The sequence below is a fragment of the Neovison vison genome, chromosome 5 (assembly GCF_020171115.1).
Source record: "Neovison vison isolate M4711 chromosome 5, ASM_NN_V1, whole genome shotgun sequence".
Classification (NCBI taxonomy): domain Eukaryota; kingdom Metazoa; phylum Chordata; class Mammalia; order Carnivora; family Mustelidae; genus Neogale; species Neogale vison.
Window position 1 is genome coordinate 105,119,457 of NC_058095.1, and position 19,011 is coordinate 105,138,467.

At 40.2% G+C, this 19,011-nt stretch overlaps 1 protein-coding gene across 2 annotated transcripts in view; it reads right to left on the bottom strand.

Moving 5' to 3' along the window:
- SERPINE3 (serpin family E member 3) overlaps nt 1–19,011 on the bottom strand; it is a 34,011-nt gene that overhangs the window by 6,408 nt on the left and 8,592 nt on the right. For both annotated transcript variants that reach the window (XM_044249666.1, XM_044249665.1), the window contains exons 4-6: nt 17,334–17,534; nt 15,662–15,860; nt 7,635–7,735 (exon numbers count right to left, since the gene is read on the bottom strand). In XM_044249666.1, coding sequence (XP_044105601.1) covers nt 7,635–7,735; nt 15,662–15,860; nt 17,334–17,534 — 501 coding nt within the window. The remainder of the gene's footprint in view (nt 1–7,634; nt 7,736–15,661; nt 15,861–17,333; nt 17,535–19,011) is intronic.

The following is a 19,011-nucleotide window of genomic DNA, read 5'->3' on the forward strand; positions in this document are numbered from 1 at the left end:
TCCAATTATTACTATTTACTATTGGCAAATTTCGTGGCATTGAAACATTTATTTTGCTGCTAGTTTATCTTTCTCATCTTCTTATCACTTAGTTGTAACAGGTGGAATGTGTCATATAGCTCCCAGCCCCGGATATATAGAGAGAGTGCTAAAAAGAATTTGAAATGGCCTCTGAAGCCAAGCTATGGTCAGTTGCTTTCTCTATTCTCCTCAAGCCTACTTCTCCCTGCCACCCAGCTTTTTGAGATATAATTGATATAACATTGTGTAAGTTTAAGGTATATAATGTGATGATTTCATATATGTATCTATTGCAAAATGATCATCACAGTAAAATTAGTTAACACCTCCATCACCTCACATAATTACAATTTTTGTAAGATCTATTGTCTTCACAACTTTCAAATATATAATACAGCATTGTTAACTATAGTCACTATGCTGTACATTACATCCCTAGAATTATAACTGGAAGTTTGTACCCTCTGACCACCTTCACCCAACCCCCCAACTCCTACCTATCCCTGCCCTGGGCAACCTTCACTCTACTCCGTGTTTCTGTGACTTTGATATTTTTTAGAATCCACATGTGAGATCATACAGTGTCTTTCTGATTTAGCATAATGCCCTCTAGGTTTTTCTAGGTTGTTGCAAATAGCAGAATTTCCTTCTTTTTTATGGCTAATAATATTCCATCAAAATATATATACCAAAGCTCTATCCATTCATCTGCTGATGGACACTTAGATTGTTTTTTTCCTTATCTTGGCTATTGTACATAATGCTGCTATCAACATGAGGTGGAGTTACTTCTTTGCTAGTGATTTAAGTTCCATTGGGCACATATTCAGAAGTAGAATTGCTGGATAATGTGGTAGTTCTACTTTTATTTTTTGAGAAACCTCCATAGGACTTTCCATATGGTTGGACTGATTTAAATTCCTGTGAACAGTGTACAAAGTTCCTTTTCTCCATATCCTTGCCAGCATTTGTTATCTCTTATTTTTTTGATATTAGCCATTCTAAGAGATATGAGGTAATAGCTCACTGTGGTTTTGATTTGCATTTCCCCGATGATTAGTGATAATCAGCACATTTTCATGTACCTGTTAGTTATTTGAATATCTTATTTGGAAAAATGTTTATTCAGATCCTTTTTCCATTTAAAAATCAGATTGTTATTATTTGTAATTAGGTTATATGAGTTCCTTATATATTTTGGATATTAATCCCTTAGGTATGTGGTTTTACAAAACTTTTCTCCCATTCTGCAGAATTTCCTTCCCATTTTGTTATTTCTTTTGATATGAATACATGTTTAGTTTGATGTAGTCCCACTTGTTTCTTTTTACTTTTGTTGCTAATACTTTTGGTGTCAGATCCAAAAAATCATTGCCAAGACTAATTTCAAGGAGTTTTTCCCCTATGCTTTCTTCTAAGAGTTTATGGCTTCAGATATTTTAAGTCTTTAATCCATTTTGAGTTGATTTTTGTGAGTGTTGTAAGATATGGGGTCCAGTTTCATTCTTTTGCATGTGAATATCCAGTTTTCTCAGCACCATTCATTGAAAAGACTATCTTTTCCCTATGGGGTATTATGGGCTTCTTTGTTGAGTATTAGTTGACTATATGCACGGATTTAGTTCTGGGGTCTTGATTCTACCCCATTTGTCTACATGTCTCTTTTTGTGCCAGTACCATACTGTTTTGATTACTATAGATTTATAATAGAGTTTGAGCTCAGGAAGTGTGACGCCTCCAGCTTTGTTCTTTCTCAGGGTTGCTTTGGCTATTTGGGATCTTTTGTGGTTTCACACTAATTTTAGAATTTTTTTTTCTATTTCTGTGGGAAATGCCATTGGAATTTTGATAGGGAGTGCATTGAGTTTGAAGATTGGTTTCGGTAGTACAGACACTTCAACAATATTAGTTCTCCCAATCCATGAACAGAGGATGTTTTCCCATTTATGTGTGTCCTTTTTCAGTTTCTTTCATGAGTGTGTTATAGTTTTCAATGTAGAGATATTTCACCTCACTTGGTTGAATTTATTCCCAAGCATTTTATTGTTTCTGATGCAACTGTAAGTGGAATTGTTTTCTTTATTTCTTTTTCAGGTAGTTTGTTGTTAGTTTAAAGAAACACAATGCATATTTGTATTTCATTTTTTATCCTACAACTTTACTGAATTCGTTGACTAGTTGACTAGTTGTACCCACTATTACAATATTACAGAATCTAATTTTGACTATATACTTACCATTATTAGTGATTTTTACATTTTCATACTTTTTTATAGTGTTAATTAGCACCCTTATTCCAGCTTTAAAAATGTCCTTTAGCATATCTTGTAAGGCAGGTTTAGTGGTGATAAATTTCCTTAGCTTCTTTTTTGTTTGGAAAAGATTTATCTCTGCTTCACTTGAGGAACAACTTTACCAGGTAGTATAATATTCCTAATTGACAATTTTTTTTCTTTCAAAATTTTGTATATGTCATTCCACTCTATCCTGACCTACAGTTTCTGTTGAGAAATCCATTGATCATCTTAAATGGGTTCCCTTGTTAGTTAGCTTGTTTCTTCTTTCTTGCTGCTTTTAAAATTCTTTGCCTTTGACTTCTGACAATTTAATTGTAATGTGTCTAGGTGTAGCCCTTTTTGGGTTCAACCTATTAGGATTCATTGGGCCTTGTGAATATGCAAGCCCATTTCTCTCCCCATTTTTGGCCATTATTGCTTTAAGTAGACTTTCCTTTTTTTTTCCTTTCATCTTTTGGGATTCCCATAATGAGTATATTTTTTCTTTTGTGAAGTCCCCAATTTCCATTGGCTTTCTTCTTTTTTTCTTTTTGTTCCTCTGACTAGGTAATTTCAAATGATTTATCTTCCAGCTGATGGTTTACTCTGTTTGGCTGAGTCTTGTTGAGGCTCTCTATTGAATTCTTCAGTGCGGTCATTTTATTCTTTAGCTTTAGGATTTCCATTTGTTTGGTTTTCTTGGTTTTGTTTTGTTTGATGGTTTCTATTTCTTTCTTGGACTTTTTGTTTTGTGCATTGTTTTCCTAATATTGTTAGTTGTCTCTGTGTTCTTGTAGTCTGCTGAATTTCTTCAAGAGGATTGTTCTGAATTCTTTGTCAGACAGTTCAAACATCTCCACATTTTTAGGGTAGCTATTGGAGCTTTATTAATTCCTTTGAATGGTATATTTTTCTCATTTTTCATGGTCCTTGCTTCTTTGTATTGGTATCTGTGCATTTCAGTAAGGGGTCTCCTTTTCCAGGCTTTACAGGATTGCTTTGGTAAGGAAAGATATTTACCAATCAGCTGGTAGAAGAATTTGTGGGCAGGTTAGGGCTTAATGTCATCATCCCTGTGTGGGCAAAACCTCGCCATATGCTTTGAGTTTGCAGGGGGCTGCTGCTGCCTGAATTCTGTGGCTGGGTGGGACTGCTGGTTGGGTTTGTATTCAAGCAGTGCTGCTGGGTGGGCTTGCTGTTCGGGTGGCACTTCTGGCTATGTCAGAGTTAGTGGCTCAATCCTCTCACAGTGAGGTTGAGTCCCTAAGTCTACAATCAACTCTTAGTCAATGAAGTTGTAGCTGTGTTCCCTGACAGGGTGGTGCCACTGGTTGGACACCATAATTGGGTAACTCTGAGAGGGACTCTACAATCTTTCCTGGTCAGATGGTCTTATGCTGTGCTTCCCAACTGGATGGTGCTGCTGGTTGGGCTCCACGTTCAGGTGGGGCTGCCATCTGTGTCCTGAAGTTGGGTGGGGCTACAAGCTGGGCTCTGTGACTTAGTAGCACTGTGGATTGGGCTACAAGGCTCCCCAAGGTCATTCTTCAAACTCCCTGGTTATGTGGAGGTAGGGGATATGCTCAACAGTTGGGAAGGACTGCTGGCCAAGCTCTCTGCCCAAGCAGAGCTGTAGGATGGGCTTCTCAACTAACTGGTTCTCTTGTCAGGCTTCCTTGATGGATGGGACTTGAGACTGTTCCTAGCAGTTGAGTAGGGCTGTGAATTTGCTTTCCTGCAAGGTAGAGTGGTAGTATGGTCCATTGACTAGGGGTCCAAATCAGGCAGAACTGCCAGCCATGCTTTCTGGCCAGTTGGGGCTACCAGCCTGGCCTTGCAGATGGGCATTCTTGATGGCTGGAGTCTTTGCTTGGGTACTGCTACAGGCAGGAATATGGTCTGCCAAGGTCTGAATGCTGACTAGTGTAAGTCTTGCCTCCCACATTCTCCTTCTCTATCTGATTCCTAAGTCTTCCCCAGGAGGCAAGACTTGAATGGATTTTCCAGAAAGTGTCCTGCAACACTGGAAGAGTTGGATGTCCACCTTGGTTTTCTTTTCTCACTGGAGAAATTATATTAGGCCTGAGAGGGCACTCTTGGTGAGTGCTGTGCCTGCCTGGAGGAGGAGTGATACAGACCAAGTGTAGCTGCTCCATTTACCAATATAATGTGGTCTTCTCAGTCTCTGTGGTTCAGAGTGGTGCTTCAGCTTCACATATGGGTGCTGGGATTTACACAGTGGTGACTTGTCTATGGACAGTGGCTAGTTGGTCTTCTTAGGAGGGGGACTGAAGTTGGAAATGATCTATCTCACCATCTTGATGCCCTATTGCAGTTCTGATCAGTCATCTGGTGTGCTATAAGTTAACTTTAGTATGTATCCAAACAACTATGAGTGGTTTTCTCATTTAAGTTGTAGTAACATGGAGCTTGTAGTTCTCACTGAGCAGACATTGGAAACTAATTATTCACTTATAAAAGTCAAGAAAAAGATGTTTCTTTGAAGTTTTAACTTTATGCAAAAGTAGTATTTCTTGGATTAGGAAGCATGGGTTTGTATCAAAGCCTGCTGATCCTTTTGATTGCTTAAGAAGTATATATCCAGCTGGTACCTTTTGTGTAAGTGAAACTAGAATTACTCTTAAAAGCTTTATAACATGTAGTGTCAAGGATGTCTAGGGAGAAAAATTATAACCTGGGCTCAGCTGGGCCTTGAGATCATACTGAACAAGGTTTTTTTTTTAGGCAACAGGAAAGGATTTGATGCCATGAAGGAAGAGACAAGTCACTTTTAAATGGGAAGGAGAACTTAAATGGGGAAGGAGAGCTTAAGTAAAATGATTCTGGGCACTGGAACGAAATAGAAAGAAAAGGCCAAATATTCCCTGTGGTTTGAGCTTCTACCAATAGCACAAAACTGCTTCATAGCCTCATTAGTTATAAGAAGGGAGACCAGCATTTTCAGATGACTTATTTTCTGGAAAGCTGATGCTTTGCTATATGTTAAAGAATTTTATTTCCATAAGTAAGATGTGAAGTGGGTGGTAGCTACCTCATTTTAGGAATGATGAAACTATTTGTTAGAAAGATTCAGTCACCATATCTCTGTAACTAAGTCAATAGCTCACTTAGGCAATGAAGTGACTAGTCTCTTGATTATGTTTAAAGAATGGTATTGGAAAGCAATACTGTAGTTGGCAAACTTTATCTGTAAAGGCCAAGATATTAAATATTTTAGCAATTGCAGTCCATATGCAGTCTGTTGCAACTGCCTAATTCTGCCATTGTAGCAGGAAATCAGCCACAGATGATCTGTACGTAAATGGGAGTGGCTGTTTCATTAAAACTTTATTTATAAAAACAGGGATTGGATCATTTTTTGGTGAGCCCGTGTTAGAGGAACAAAACTTTATGGGAGAAGATAAGGCTGATGTGTTTTATCAATAACAGACATTAATTTAAGCTTCACATTTGGCACATGCTAACTGCTCGGTAATTATTTAACAAGTTAGATCCATGGGCCTGTATTTCTGCTGGTTTGAACAAATCTACATAGACTTTAACTACATCATAAAAAAGGCATGAAAAATTGTTCTTTCTAAACTAGGTTGCTTGTTATATCTTGTCCAGAGAGCTTATGGGCCTTGGAAGTCTTTATCAGTAGGGGAGCTGCATGATGCTGTGGGTGGGTTAAGCACAGTCCTATTTGAGGACATAGGATTAATGGTACTTGGAGATGTACTTCTAGGACATAAAGGCAGAGAGATTAAGAACTATGAAGAAACAATCAGTGAGTCACAGTGATCAATTGAGTGTATTGGTGTGGAAGAAAAGGTTAAGAATGGTCCCAAAGTTTTGAACTAGAATGATCAAAGGAAGAATGGTATCATCATCAACAAAAGGAATGCCCTAGCTAGTTCTGGAGTCACAGACACTGTGATTGGATTTTGCACATTATTAAAGATAGAGTACACTCAAGTTCATTATCCCTTCCCCTTTCCTTGACCTCTGATTCTTTCACTCTAGGCTTTCTCTTTTCCCTACAGTATCAGATTATGCCTGTGTCACCAGGGAAAATTCCTGGTTGTGTCATTCAACCAAGTCAACAATATTTATTGGCTATCCATTGTGCATCAAGCATTGTTGGGGGCACTATGCCCAAACTTGACTATTGCTTTGCTTATGCTTATCTCTTTGCATGTTTAGGTAATGAGAACAGTGCTGGTGGGTTTTAAAAAATCTAGAATAGATCTTTCCTCCTATGCTTTATTTGATAAGTAACTGCCTTTTAGCTTGTCTAGTTACATTTAACACACAAGCCAAGACTGCTTTTATGGACCAAATTCCTGTGTTGTTTGTGTGTGTTTATGTGTGTGATTGCTTAATAAGATTTTGAGCAAGCTTTAGAAAACTCTGTGTGATGAGGTTCTAGCCTTTAAAATGGAGATTCTGAAGCTTATCAGGCAAAGAAAGTATTAGGGCCAATGAAAATACCCGCTACAGCATCATCTTCATACAAATAATTTATTACTATCCAGAGCGGAAACAAACCTGAGCCTTTGGAGTTAGCAATAGTTTATCTAATGGAAGGCTAATAGAAGATTAATTAGAAGGCTAATCTAATAGAAGATTCTGGAACATAAGGTTTTGGCATTCCATTCTTTTTTTAATATTTGGTGTAAGTTCCCTGTCAGATCATAAGCAAATACAGCTCCTATTGATTAGTAGCAGCGCATCTACTAGGGACAAAGAAATTTAATATGGACTTGGGAAAGGAGAACAACTTTAGGGCAAGATTACAGGGACGTGAGTAATTTGAAGAAAGGAAGTTGGATGGACGAGAGAGTTTCAAGGTTAGTTTATGAGAAGAGAACAGAAATGGCACAATGAGGGCAGGAGAGGGAAGAGGTAGAAACAAAGGGCAACCATGAGGCTAGCATGACAGTGGGAGGGCAGGACAAAGAGTTCTGTTGCTGCCCTGCTGTCTCTGGCATGCTCTCAGTCATGACAGGCAGAGGGAGGTTGAGTTGTGTTGTGTTCTCTGGCCACTGACCTCACTCTGAAGGTGGTCTCCAAAACAGGGCTTAGAGGTCTCAAGAAACACTCCTCTCCCACAAAGTCCAACCCAAATTTGGCTGTTATCCGGAGCAATAGAATATGCTTATACGTCTTATATGTTTATATAAGAATTTATATAAAGCAAAGCTTTCTTTCCTCTTTTAAATAATGTTAACTGACTGTACCATTGAAGCCTTGGTAGATGAAAATTCCTTAATCAAAGTATGACAAAGCTGCCCCCAAGCACAATGCCAAAAATTTTGAAAGAAGAAATGTTACCTGAAATTCCTTTCAAGTTAGCTTTGAGTGGATCAAAAAGATCGGTGACTCCCCAAGAATTTAAAATGCTTTTTAAATTGAAATGATTTTGGATCCTGAATCTAAAAAACAAAAACAAACCATCAACTTTCATTTAAAAATCTCATTCAAAATATTTTCGTACACACCACATGACTGCCAAACTCCCTAACTTGGAAGTCAGGGATCTCCAGCCTCATTTTCAGCTTTAATTTTCAGTGTTCCTTCTAAACCCTACCCACTGACTACTCTGACCACACAGGGCTCTCTTCCACTTCTATACCTTTGTTTTTGCTTTCTTTCCACCCCATCTCCTTTGATGGCTTTTGAGTTACCTCCATTTCCTCTAAGCTCCATTCAGTTGTTATCCCCTCCTCTCTTCTCCAGCTGTTTTGTGTCCTTTGGTTGCTAAGTCCCCATTAACACTTCATTTGTTCTGCTCTTTTGGTGTATGTACTATTCTCCTTCCTATTACTGTTATTTATGATATTATGAACTACTTGAGAAGAGAGGATATCCCAGTCAATTCTTTATTTCCTAACAGTAACTAATTAATGACTGCTTACAATGTACTAGATACTATGACAAGTGTTTTATGTAGATTATCTAATTTCATCTTCACATAACTATGTTATTATTATCCTCATTTTACAGATAAGAAAACTGAAGCCTAAAAGATTAGGACACTTGCCCAAGATGATGTAATGAATACGTGGTGGAACTCAACTCAAAGCAAGGCTGTCTGCATGCAGAGCCTGTGCTCTTGGCGTCTACCCTTTGCTACCTCCCATGTCGTGAGACATCTCACATAGTAGGTGCAGAAAAGCAGCTGTTGATTAACAATTAATAGAGTGTGTCACTGAATATGTTCATATTTGATAAGCCATATTTTTGTGTTTGCTGTGTTCATTGTGTGTCTTTGATGCACAGGAGGGAAGAAATGCAAGTAAAAATTTTGGTTTTCCTATTAAGTCCTGAGAGCAGGAAGAATCAACACACCAACTTTGTAATATTTCTCCAAGGGCAAGGCATTGAAAATTTTACTGTTGAAGGATCCTTTGAAAGGATTGCTCATGTTATTTTTCTTTGAAAATAAAAAAAAATTGAAATAGAATTTAGATGATCTTTTTCTATAAACTATGCAGAACTTGTAGGAAAGTAAAAATACTGGACAAGATCTTCATTGCCATACAAGACAAGGTGACCAATATTTTAAACAGAAGTATCGTATTTTCTCATAAATATATGTTTTGGATCTTTAGAATAGTTTTCCAAAAAGGTACACATGTTTCCTCCAACTATGCTGACATTCTCAAAAAATTTTGATCACCTCTTCTGAAATTTTCTTAAATACTTAAAACACATCCATTTTGAAAACTCTCAATGCTGAAACATATTGGTTAAGAGCATGAATTTGGGAGTCCAATGCCAGGGTTTGAATCTTGGCACAGCCTCTTACTGGCTGAGGGAACTGGGGCAAGTTACTTTACTTCTCTTTGCCTCCAATTCCTTATTTGTGAAATGAGCATAATAATAGTGTTTAGTTATTAGATTTGTAAGATTAAGTGAAATAATTCTTGTAAAGTGCTAAACAATGCCCAACATAACTCACGCACTTTATTGTTCTCACTGTGGTTTTAGTGTTTCTCAGGGATATTGAGAAAAAGCTCGGGGATGTTTGAAGCCAAATACAGTGATTATGGTAGGTGATAAAACTGGGTAATATTTTTTAGTAACTAAAGATAATAGTAAAAGTGAGGCATGACCATAAACAGTGAGAGTGATTTTTTTTTTTTTTCTTGTATGGCTATGAAGGCCAGCCCAGAAGAAATGCTACAAAAATATCTTGAGTAAAAAAAATTGCCCTTTACCAAATCCAGACAATGATATCACGAGAAAAGAAAACTACAAACTAATACCCTTTATGAATATAGACACAAAATCCTCAACCAAATATTAGTGAATTGAATGCAGCAAGATATAAATACCACCATGACCAAGTGGGATTTATCCCAGGAATGCAAGGTGTGTTCAACATATGAAAATCAGTGTAAAAGACCAGATTAACAGAATAAAGGACAAAGGCCACATGATCATCTCAATAAATGTAGAAAAGCATGTGGAAAAAAAATCCAATACCCTTTCATGAAAACAAAAATTACTCAATAAACTTGGGACAGAAGGGAAATTTTTCAGTCTCTAAAAGGGCCTCTACAGAAAACCTACAGCTAACATCATACTTAATGGTGAAGACTGAATGCTTTCTGCCTAAGATCAGATATAAGAGAAAGATGTCCACTATTTCTATTTAACATTGTCCTGAAGGGCATGGAGGGCAATTATGCAAGAAAAAGAAATAGGGGCACTTGGGTGGCTCAGTGGGTTAAAGCCTCTGCCTTCGGCTCAGGTCATGATCCCAGGGTTCTGGGATCGAGCCCCACATTGGGCTCTCTGCTCCGCAGGGAACCTGCTTTCTCCCCTCTCTCTCTCTGCCTGCCTCTCTTCCTACTTGTGATTTCTCTCTGTCAAATAAATAAAATCTTTAAAAAAAAAAAAAGAAAAAGAAATAAAATGCATCCAGATTAGAAAGAAAGAAGTACACCTGTCTCTACTCACAAATAACTTGATCTTGTACATATATAATCTTAAGGAATACATACACAGAGTGAAAAAATTCTTAGAATAAATGAGTTAATCAGAGTGGCAGGATATGAGACCAGGGTACAAAAGTCAACCTTTTTTATACTATCAATGAATAATCTGCAAATAAAATTCCATTTATAATAGCATCAAAAGGAATAAAATACTTAGAAATAATTTTAACAAAAAAATTACAAAACTTGTAAACTGAAAATTAAAAAATCATAATAGAAGGAAACTAGGGAGCACATAAATAAAATGAGAACAGTCCTGTGTTCACAGATTGGAATAGTTAATATTGTTAGCAGTATTCCCAAATAGATATACATATTAAACACAATCATCATCAAAATTTCAACTGCCTTTTTTGCAGAAACCAATGAGCTGATCCTAAAATTCATATGAAAATGTGTGGGACTCAGATTAGCCAAAACAATCTTGAAAAAAGAAGAACTAAGTCGAAAGGCTAACACTTCCTGCATTCTAAACATTATAGTAATCAAGATGGTGTCATACTGGCTAAAGTATAGACATTTGTGCCTATAGACTAGAACTGAAACTAAATCCATTGAAATAAACCCATTAACTTATAGTCAATTAATTTAAACAAAGGTACCCAGAAAATTCAATGGGAGAAAGAATAGTCTTCTCAATTAATGGTGCTGGGACAACTGGATAACCACATGCAAAGAATGAAATTGGACCTCTACCTCATAATACATACAAAAATTAATTTAAAATATAAGAGCTAAAACTAAAAATTCCTAGAAAAACATAGACATAGGTCTTTGTAACCTGGGTTAGGCAATGGTTTCTTAGAAATGACATCAAAGAAGCACAAGAAATAAAAGAAAAAATAAATTAACTGATCCTCATTAAAATGCTTCAAATGACACCGTCAAGAAAGTGAAAAGACAACCCGCAAAATGGGAGTAAATATTTGCAAATTATAAATCTAATAAGGGACTAGCATCCAGAATATATAAAGCACTATCACAAGTCAGCAGTAAAGACAACCAATTTAGAAGGGGAGAGGAAATTCAAATAGCTATTTCTTCAAAAAAGATGTGTAAATGGCCAGAAAGCTCATGAAAATATGCTTGAAATCATCGGTTATTAGGGAAATGCAAATGAAAGTCACCATAGAAACCACCTCACACCAACTAGGATGGCTACAAGAAAAAATGGGGGTTTTCTTTTCCAAAGCTGTTGTTACACACTGTTGTGAGGTTAGACAGGTTGCAGCCAGCTTGCCTTCAACCTGAGGGAGAAGCCAAAACACAGAGAAGGGCATTGCTGGAAGGCAAGGGGATTGGTGAATCCTACCAATGTAACTAAGGAAAACTATGTAGTTTCTGAATGTAAACACTATAAAATCCCTACTTTTTAATCCTTCCCTCCATTCAGAGGAACTTAAAAAAAAAAAAAGAAAACCAAAACAGTAATAAAATATACACCACATAGAATTTTACCATTTTAAGGACATTATTCGGTAGCATGAAGTATATTCACATTGCTATCCAACCACCACTATCCACTCTGGAAACTTTCATCAAACCAAAGTGAAACCTCTGTACCACCACACATCCCACATGAAGAGGGACTTATCAAAAAAGATGGATGATAACAAGTATTGACAAGAGTATGGAGAAACTGGAACCTCATAGATTGCTGGTGGGAATGTAAAGTGGTATAGCTCCTTGGAAAACTGGTAGGTCCTCAAGGTGTAAAATGTAGAGTTAACTCAAGACTCAGTATTTCCATTCCTAGGTATATAACCAAGAAACTTATACCCACACAAAAATGTGCACATCAATGTATTTCAGGAGCCAAAATGTAAAAACAGGCCAAAAAGTTTCCTGGCACTTACATGTCTATAGACCAATGAATGGATAAAGCAAAATGTAGAATATCCATATGATAGGAAATTATTCCACCATAAAAAAGAATGAAGTATTGATGTACCACTGCGACAAGGATGAACCTTGAAAACGTTATACTCAGTGAGAGCAGCCAGATGTAGAAGGCTACATGTTGTACAATTTCATTTATATGAAATGTATGGTACAGACAAGTCCATTGAGAATGGAAGTAGATTAGTGGTTGCCTAGGACACTAGTGAGGAGAAGGAATGTGGAGGGACTACTAATGGGCACAGAGTTTCCTTTAGAGGTGATGAAAATGTTCTGAAATTAAATAGTGCTGATGGTTGCACAACTTTGCCAATATACTAAAAACCTCTGAATTGTATGCTTTAAAAGAATGAATTTTATGGTTAGGTGAATTATATCTTAATTTGTTAAAAAAGAAAGAGGACACCTGCATGGCTCAGTGGGTTAAGCCTCTGCCTTCGGCTCAGGTCATGAGCCTGGGTCCTGGGATCGAGCCCCTCATTCAGCTCTCTGCTCAGCGGGGAGCCTGCTTCTCCCTTTCCCCCTCTGCCTGCCTCTCTGCCTGCTTATGATCTCTCTCTCTCTGTGTCAAATAAATAAATAAATAAACCTTAAAAGAAAAAAAAAAAAACCAAAAAAAGAAAAAAGAAAATGCCCATAGAAAAACATTATCCACACATGACGATGATTAGCAGCCCTTTGAAAGGAAGGCCAAAACTTCCGAATATATAAGATCTGGTGGATTTTTAAAATACTTATAAGAAACAAAGAGAAAAAGAGACACATACAAAAAAACCCAGACTCTTAAATACAGAGAAAAAACTGGTGGTTGCCAGAGGGGAGGTGGGTGGAAGGTGGGTGAAATAGGTGATGGGGATTAAAGTACATTTATTGGGGCGCCTGGTTGGCTCAGTGGGTTAAGCCTCTGCCTTTAGCTCAGGTCATGATCTCAGGATCCTGGGATCGATCCCCGTATCGGGCACTCTGCTCAGCAGGGAGCCTGCTTCTTCCTTTCTCTCTGCCTGCCTCTCTGCCTACTTGTGATCCCTCTCTCTGTCTGTCAAATAAATAAAAAAATCATGGGTGCCTGGGTGGCTCAGTGAGTTAAGCCACTGCCTTCGGCTCAGGTCATGATCTCAGGGTCCAGGGATCAAGTCCCGAATCGGGTTGTCTGCTCAGCGGGGAGCCTGCTTCCTCCTCTCTCTCTGCCTGCCTCTCTGCCTACTTGTGATCTCTGTCTGTCAAATAAATAAATAAATAAAATCTTTAAAAATAAATAAATAAATAAATAAAATCTTTAAAAAAAAAGTACATTTAGTATGATGAACACTGAATAATGTATAGAATTTGTGATTCATTACACTGTACACCTGAAACTGTAGCACTGTATGTTAATTATATTCAATAAAAAAACCACTATGTCACTTCTATTGTCAGAAAAGAAATGCTCATGTTTAGCTTCCTACTATGTCAATCTAATAACCAAATGTCTTACTCATTAAACTAATATATATTTGACATTATTAGTCTTTTTTGTGGGGTATTACATTATTATGGATATAAATGACCTTTGTTAGCACTTGTTGGCTTTCTTGATTATTCTTTTGGTTAACTAATATCCCTATTGAAGACTAATTGTCCCTATACATTTTATTTTATGTCTTCATAAATAAAATATTACTTTGGAAGCTAGACATCATCATTCATCCAGAATCTACTAATATACTATTTGGGGATGTTTAACCCCAAGGCACACCTCAACGCCACACAATTTTTGTATTGCTACCCACAGGGTGCAGAAGTTTTTGCTCTTGCTACATGAAAAATGCAGGCTGGCTATAAAGCAGATCATGTTAAATGATGAATTAATGATCTGCAGAACTAGAGATAAGTTCTTGTCCAAAAATGACTTGTGTCTACCATGGTCCAACGTTTTTACCCAAATTTAGACCTAAAACCTCATTTTAATTCTTTCTCTATGTATTCCTTCAAGGGTTTGAAGCTGTTTCTTTACTTGGTGAATTTTGCTTGTGAAACAGCCTCATTTTCCTAAAACCTTCTGGATGGTAGACTCCATAGTCTAAGGGAGATAAAAAAGAAATATATCGGGACAAGGTCAAGTGTTAATTCATACTGTGTGTTGTTATGATCTCTGCAGCCCCATCCTGTCCCTGTCTTTGGGGTGTTTCAGATCATTCTGAAGGTGGAATTAGACAGTGGAGGCCTCTCGAAGGAGCTGGGCATCTTGCTGGGGCTTCTTCCTCACAGCAGCTGCTCCAGGATGAGGACAGCCATCTGTCCCCTCATTCTGAAGAGACTGACAGATTCCTGCACCGGGTTGCACTCTCTGTCTACTTTTCACATCAAAAGCGCCTCTTCCTTCTCTGGGCTTCTCTCAAACAGAAAAGGAAGACTAGGGTTGCTTCTGTTCCCTGCTAGAGATCTGCTGGCATCCTGTCTTTCCGCTTTTATTTGGGGTCCAGATATTTGGTTTGGAGAGACACAGGCTTTCTCTTAGATTTATGTTCACCTTCTGCCCTGGTTATGCCACATCCCACTTTAGACCTTGGCCTTAACTCACTGGATCTCTCTTTGTGTGTTTTTATTTCAGAGTCTGGGCTTATTTTTAACTCCTCGAAGGAGCACTGCCAAGACCACTGGCCCAGTGGTGCTGAGGGCCTGGACAGCAGAGAAGGCCAAAGTGGCCAGCAGGAAGGAGCATGAGGAATCCGTATCCCAAGCCCTCGGACAACAGTCCTTGTTTGATACTGGTCTACAAACTAATTACAAGTTCACTTTGATTTCAAATGTACGAGAGAAGCTTATCATTTAAAGAATTTCAATACGGAATTCTTTGTCAAGTAATGAGCTTTGCAAATAAATTTTGCTTTGGAAAAGCAAAATCTAGAACCTTCACTTTTTAACAATTTGTATTTGTACCTATTGGGTTTTCTTAAAGAAAAGCTCAACTCTATTGAGAGAGAAGGAGAACCTTCAGCACAGAGACTACAAGTCTTGAATTTTTTAACTTAATTTGCCTTCTGATCAGAATTATATTGGCATTTGCTCAATGACATAAATTATCTTGTGTCTTTGGTTTTGGAAAAAAATGACAGTTGTATACTCTTAGGATGTGCTAAGATTTGGGGCACATTCCTCCAAGGTAACTATACTGCTCTTCTTTCCCTGCTCAGAGAACTGGTTGTAGCATGAAGCCTGGGGCCTCCAGTCTGGCCCAGTGAAGGCAGAGTATCTTCTCTTGAGAAGACTCCAGGAAATTAAGTCTGTTCTATCCGCATCATGAGCTAGTCAGCAGAAACTCTGACCTGGACCCCAACTCTAGGGTCGCTCCTCCTTGTTCCTAACCTCTAGGGGTACATTAGACAAGTGGGCCCAGTGGATAAGGACAGACTCTAGAGTCAGACCACCTGGGTTCTCTAATGCAGAGCACCCTGTAAGGATGAGGCGGCCACTCACCTGGGCAGGAACACATCCATTCTGGCTCTCCTGAGGCTGGAGGTCCAGACGTGGAGAATGCTGGCTGTGAGGTGTGACTCAATGAGGCTCAGTGGGGTGTCTTTGTCACGTGGCAGAACCAGGAGCAGACTCACTGTACTTCCCAGGTAAGGCAGCTCTAGCACCCTCACCTGATGGCCTGCAGGGTCCTGGAACTGACCTAGGGATTCAGTAGAGGAGGGGATTAGTTCAGTCCCAGGAGCTGGGGAAGGGCCATCTCGCAGAACGGGAAACAATACATTTTACTAATAGGTGTCTGTCTCATCTTTCGAAAGCCATTGAGGCCAAAGACTGTCACCCTTTCTGATCTTAAGACCTAGGATTTCTAAGATACCCTTGTAGGTCTTGAGTCACAGGGTCTTCAGTGTCTAGGTACAGTGAGGATGATGGCACATGGGAAGGCCATCTACTGTCTTTTTTGTTTGTTGGTTTTTTAAATTATTATTATTTTTTAAGACTTTATTTATTTGAGGGAGAGAAAAAATGAGAGAGAGCATGAACGGGGAAGAGAGAGGGAGAAACACTCCCCAGCAGGGAGCCTGATGTGGGGGTTGATCCCAGAACCTGGGGATCATGACCTGAGTTAAAGGCAGATGCTTAACCAACTGTGCCACCCAGGTGCCCTGTCTTAAAGGAGAAGCCATTCCAATCCTGGCCATTTGTGGCCATGTGGGGACCCAGGCTCTTCGTGCTAGATCGTTCTTTCAACAAAAGTTCTAAACCCATAAAATTGGGAAATTTTATGCAGCAGACAATCAGATCAACCAGCATGGGTCACAGCAGCAATGGGGAAAACTTTGGGAACAAGAACTATAAAAGTCATAAATACATATTCACTTATCTGGTTGACGTTCTTCCCGCTCTCACCTTACTTGACCTCAGTTAATAATTACTGGATGAATCAACAAATGATTAAAGCAGGACGACAGCAAGTTTTCTAAATGCCAGCGTTCCTAAAACACTGTCTCACTGGCTTTTCCCTGAATGGGAACAGAATTAGTCCCAGAGCTGGAAGGGCTGAGCCTGCAAACGAGGGCTGGGAGAGGGAGGTGTGGGGACAGGCAACTGGGTCCCTTCTCTTCTGCTCTTGCCTTGCTGGGACTCCACGGGGGTGTCCACACCACGAGCCAGCCTGCAGGGCGGGGTCTCCTGGCACTGACCTGGCACCTGCACCCCCATGGGCTGGGATGAGTGACCACCCTGGCAGGGCGGGATGACGGATGTCAGGTCCACGGTGGGGCGCTCTCGAGAGCTTTCTAGACTGGACTCTCAATCTTTTGCGCTATGTCAGCACCAAACCGTGAAGCGGCTGTTCATTTTATGGGGGTGCCTGCCGGGGTGGGGGTGGTTTGGTCCAAACATTTTTGGTTTTACACTAACGCCTCTTAGTAGGTGCAGAGGGAAATGTCAAGCGCGAAATTAGGTTTCTCCCCCACCACCCCCTCTCCTCACTGTCCTCTCTGGGTTTTCTGGCGCTCTGGGCTCTCCTCACTCCGCACACATCTCACAGCGGAGGGAAGGCAGAGAAACACTGTGGCTCCTTCTAGATCGCCCACTGCCCTCCTCTCCCTGCCCATATCACTCCTGTGTTCCTCTCATGGAAGACGGCTCCGCTGGTGGGGAAGGAGCTCACCGTAGTTGACCTCGGCCATTTGGTACATCATGGGGACCTGGAGGATGAGGCCCTGGGCGCTGGTGAAAGGCAGGAGCTGGGTGTCCCTAGAGGAGAATTTCTGCCGCCAAGTGCTTTGGAAGGACATGATGCTCACTAGTGCCAGCTGGGCCAGGCCTGCCCCGCCACCATGCTCCCACGTTGGACCACCCGGGTCGTCACCTGCAAGTGAGAGAACGATGGGGTTGCTGAGATCGGCGTACCTGTCCTGGAGGGTTCCAGGGCATCCCTGAGCTTGGGTTTGTGGCCTGCTTGTCAGTGCATTAGTTGGGGAATTATAGGAGGTGTAACTAGCTGTTGCTGAAGACCATGCTTTCATCCTTTGCAAAACAGGTTGGGAGGCTCCCGTTGGTCCTGGCTGGGCATTTCCCAGGGGCCTTAGGTACATACTGTCCGGTGGGCCTGGGAGGCGCACTGGGTGCTGTGGCTGGGCTGTTGCATGGTGTACCCCCTCCTTTTCCCGCCCACCTCACCCCCCCCCCAAACGCCCGCTATTGGGACTCATCCCTGGCAGAGTCTTTGCTTAGACAGTAACATCCAGGGCACAGTCTTCAAACTCCATGCATTACTGGAGAGAAGACAGCAGGCTCCGCGATGGTTGTTGCCTCGGCCCTTTATTAATAAAAACAGATACTGTGCTCTGTTTGAAATGCTTTAACAAACCCTCACCGACACCTCCCATCAGTTCAATTGTTATTCCCAGTTTTACAGAGAGGGCACCAAAGCCTGGAGAAGTTGTCCCAGGTCACATATGTGTGAGTGATCAAGCCACAGACCACCCAGCTGCTCAAGACAGAGACCTTGGATTTGAACACAAGTAGCCCGGCCCCAGACTCCAGGCTCTTCCCTGGCCGCCCCTCTTCCATGGAGGATGATCACCGGGGTGGGGGGGTGCCTGACCGCAGCTGTGTGGCCTTGTGCCACCCCCACCCCACAGCATAGTGAATTAAACACTTTTAAGTACACTGAAAAGATGTTGGGAAGCATTGAAGAAAACCGACAGAGGGGGGGTTATTGATAAATTGATATATCTTGAATATTCTCCCTATTTTTGTGTAACCCTTGTAATTATCAGGAATGCTAGAGGCAGATTGCCTGGGCTGGGATCCTGGCTCTATGCCTCAGTTCCTCTACCTGTAAACTGGAGGCAAGAACAGCACCTAGCTCCTGGGATTGCTATAAGGATAAACAGAGATAACGAACACAGTGCACTTAGAAAAGAATTAAATCAGTAAACGGATCCTCAGTAAGTGTACTAATTTTCACCATCTTTACTAATTCCAATTGCATGACATGTAGGTCCTATAATTCATGGAATTCTGGGCAGTTAGGTTATTTCTAAGTGTTTTTCTTCGATAACATTTATCAAAGACATTGGGGCCCAATGTCTTATTACATGTAACTTTTTCTCCGCTTGAATTCCAAGAACTTTTTTGACTCCTACTTTATTTTGCTGTCACAGAAATTAATTGTAGATGACAGCAGAGCTGGGGAGGCGGAGATGGTCCAGGATTCACCTACAGCAAAGCCTGCAGGGCTCTCCTGGAGGTAGGAGGCTCTGAAGAGCTCCCTTCTGCGTGTGCGTGTGGGAAGATGGGCAGAAGGAGGCCAAATGTGAGCTTGCTTGCTTCATAGAGCA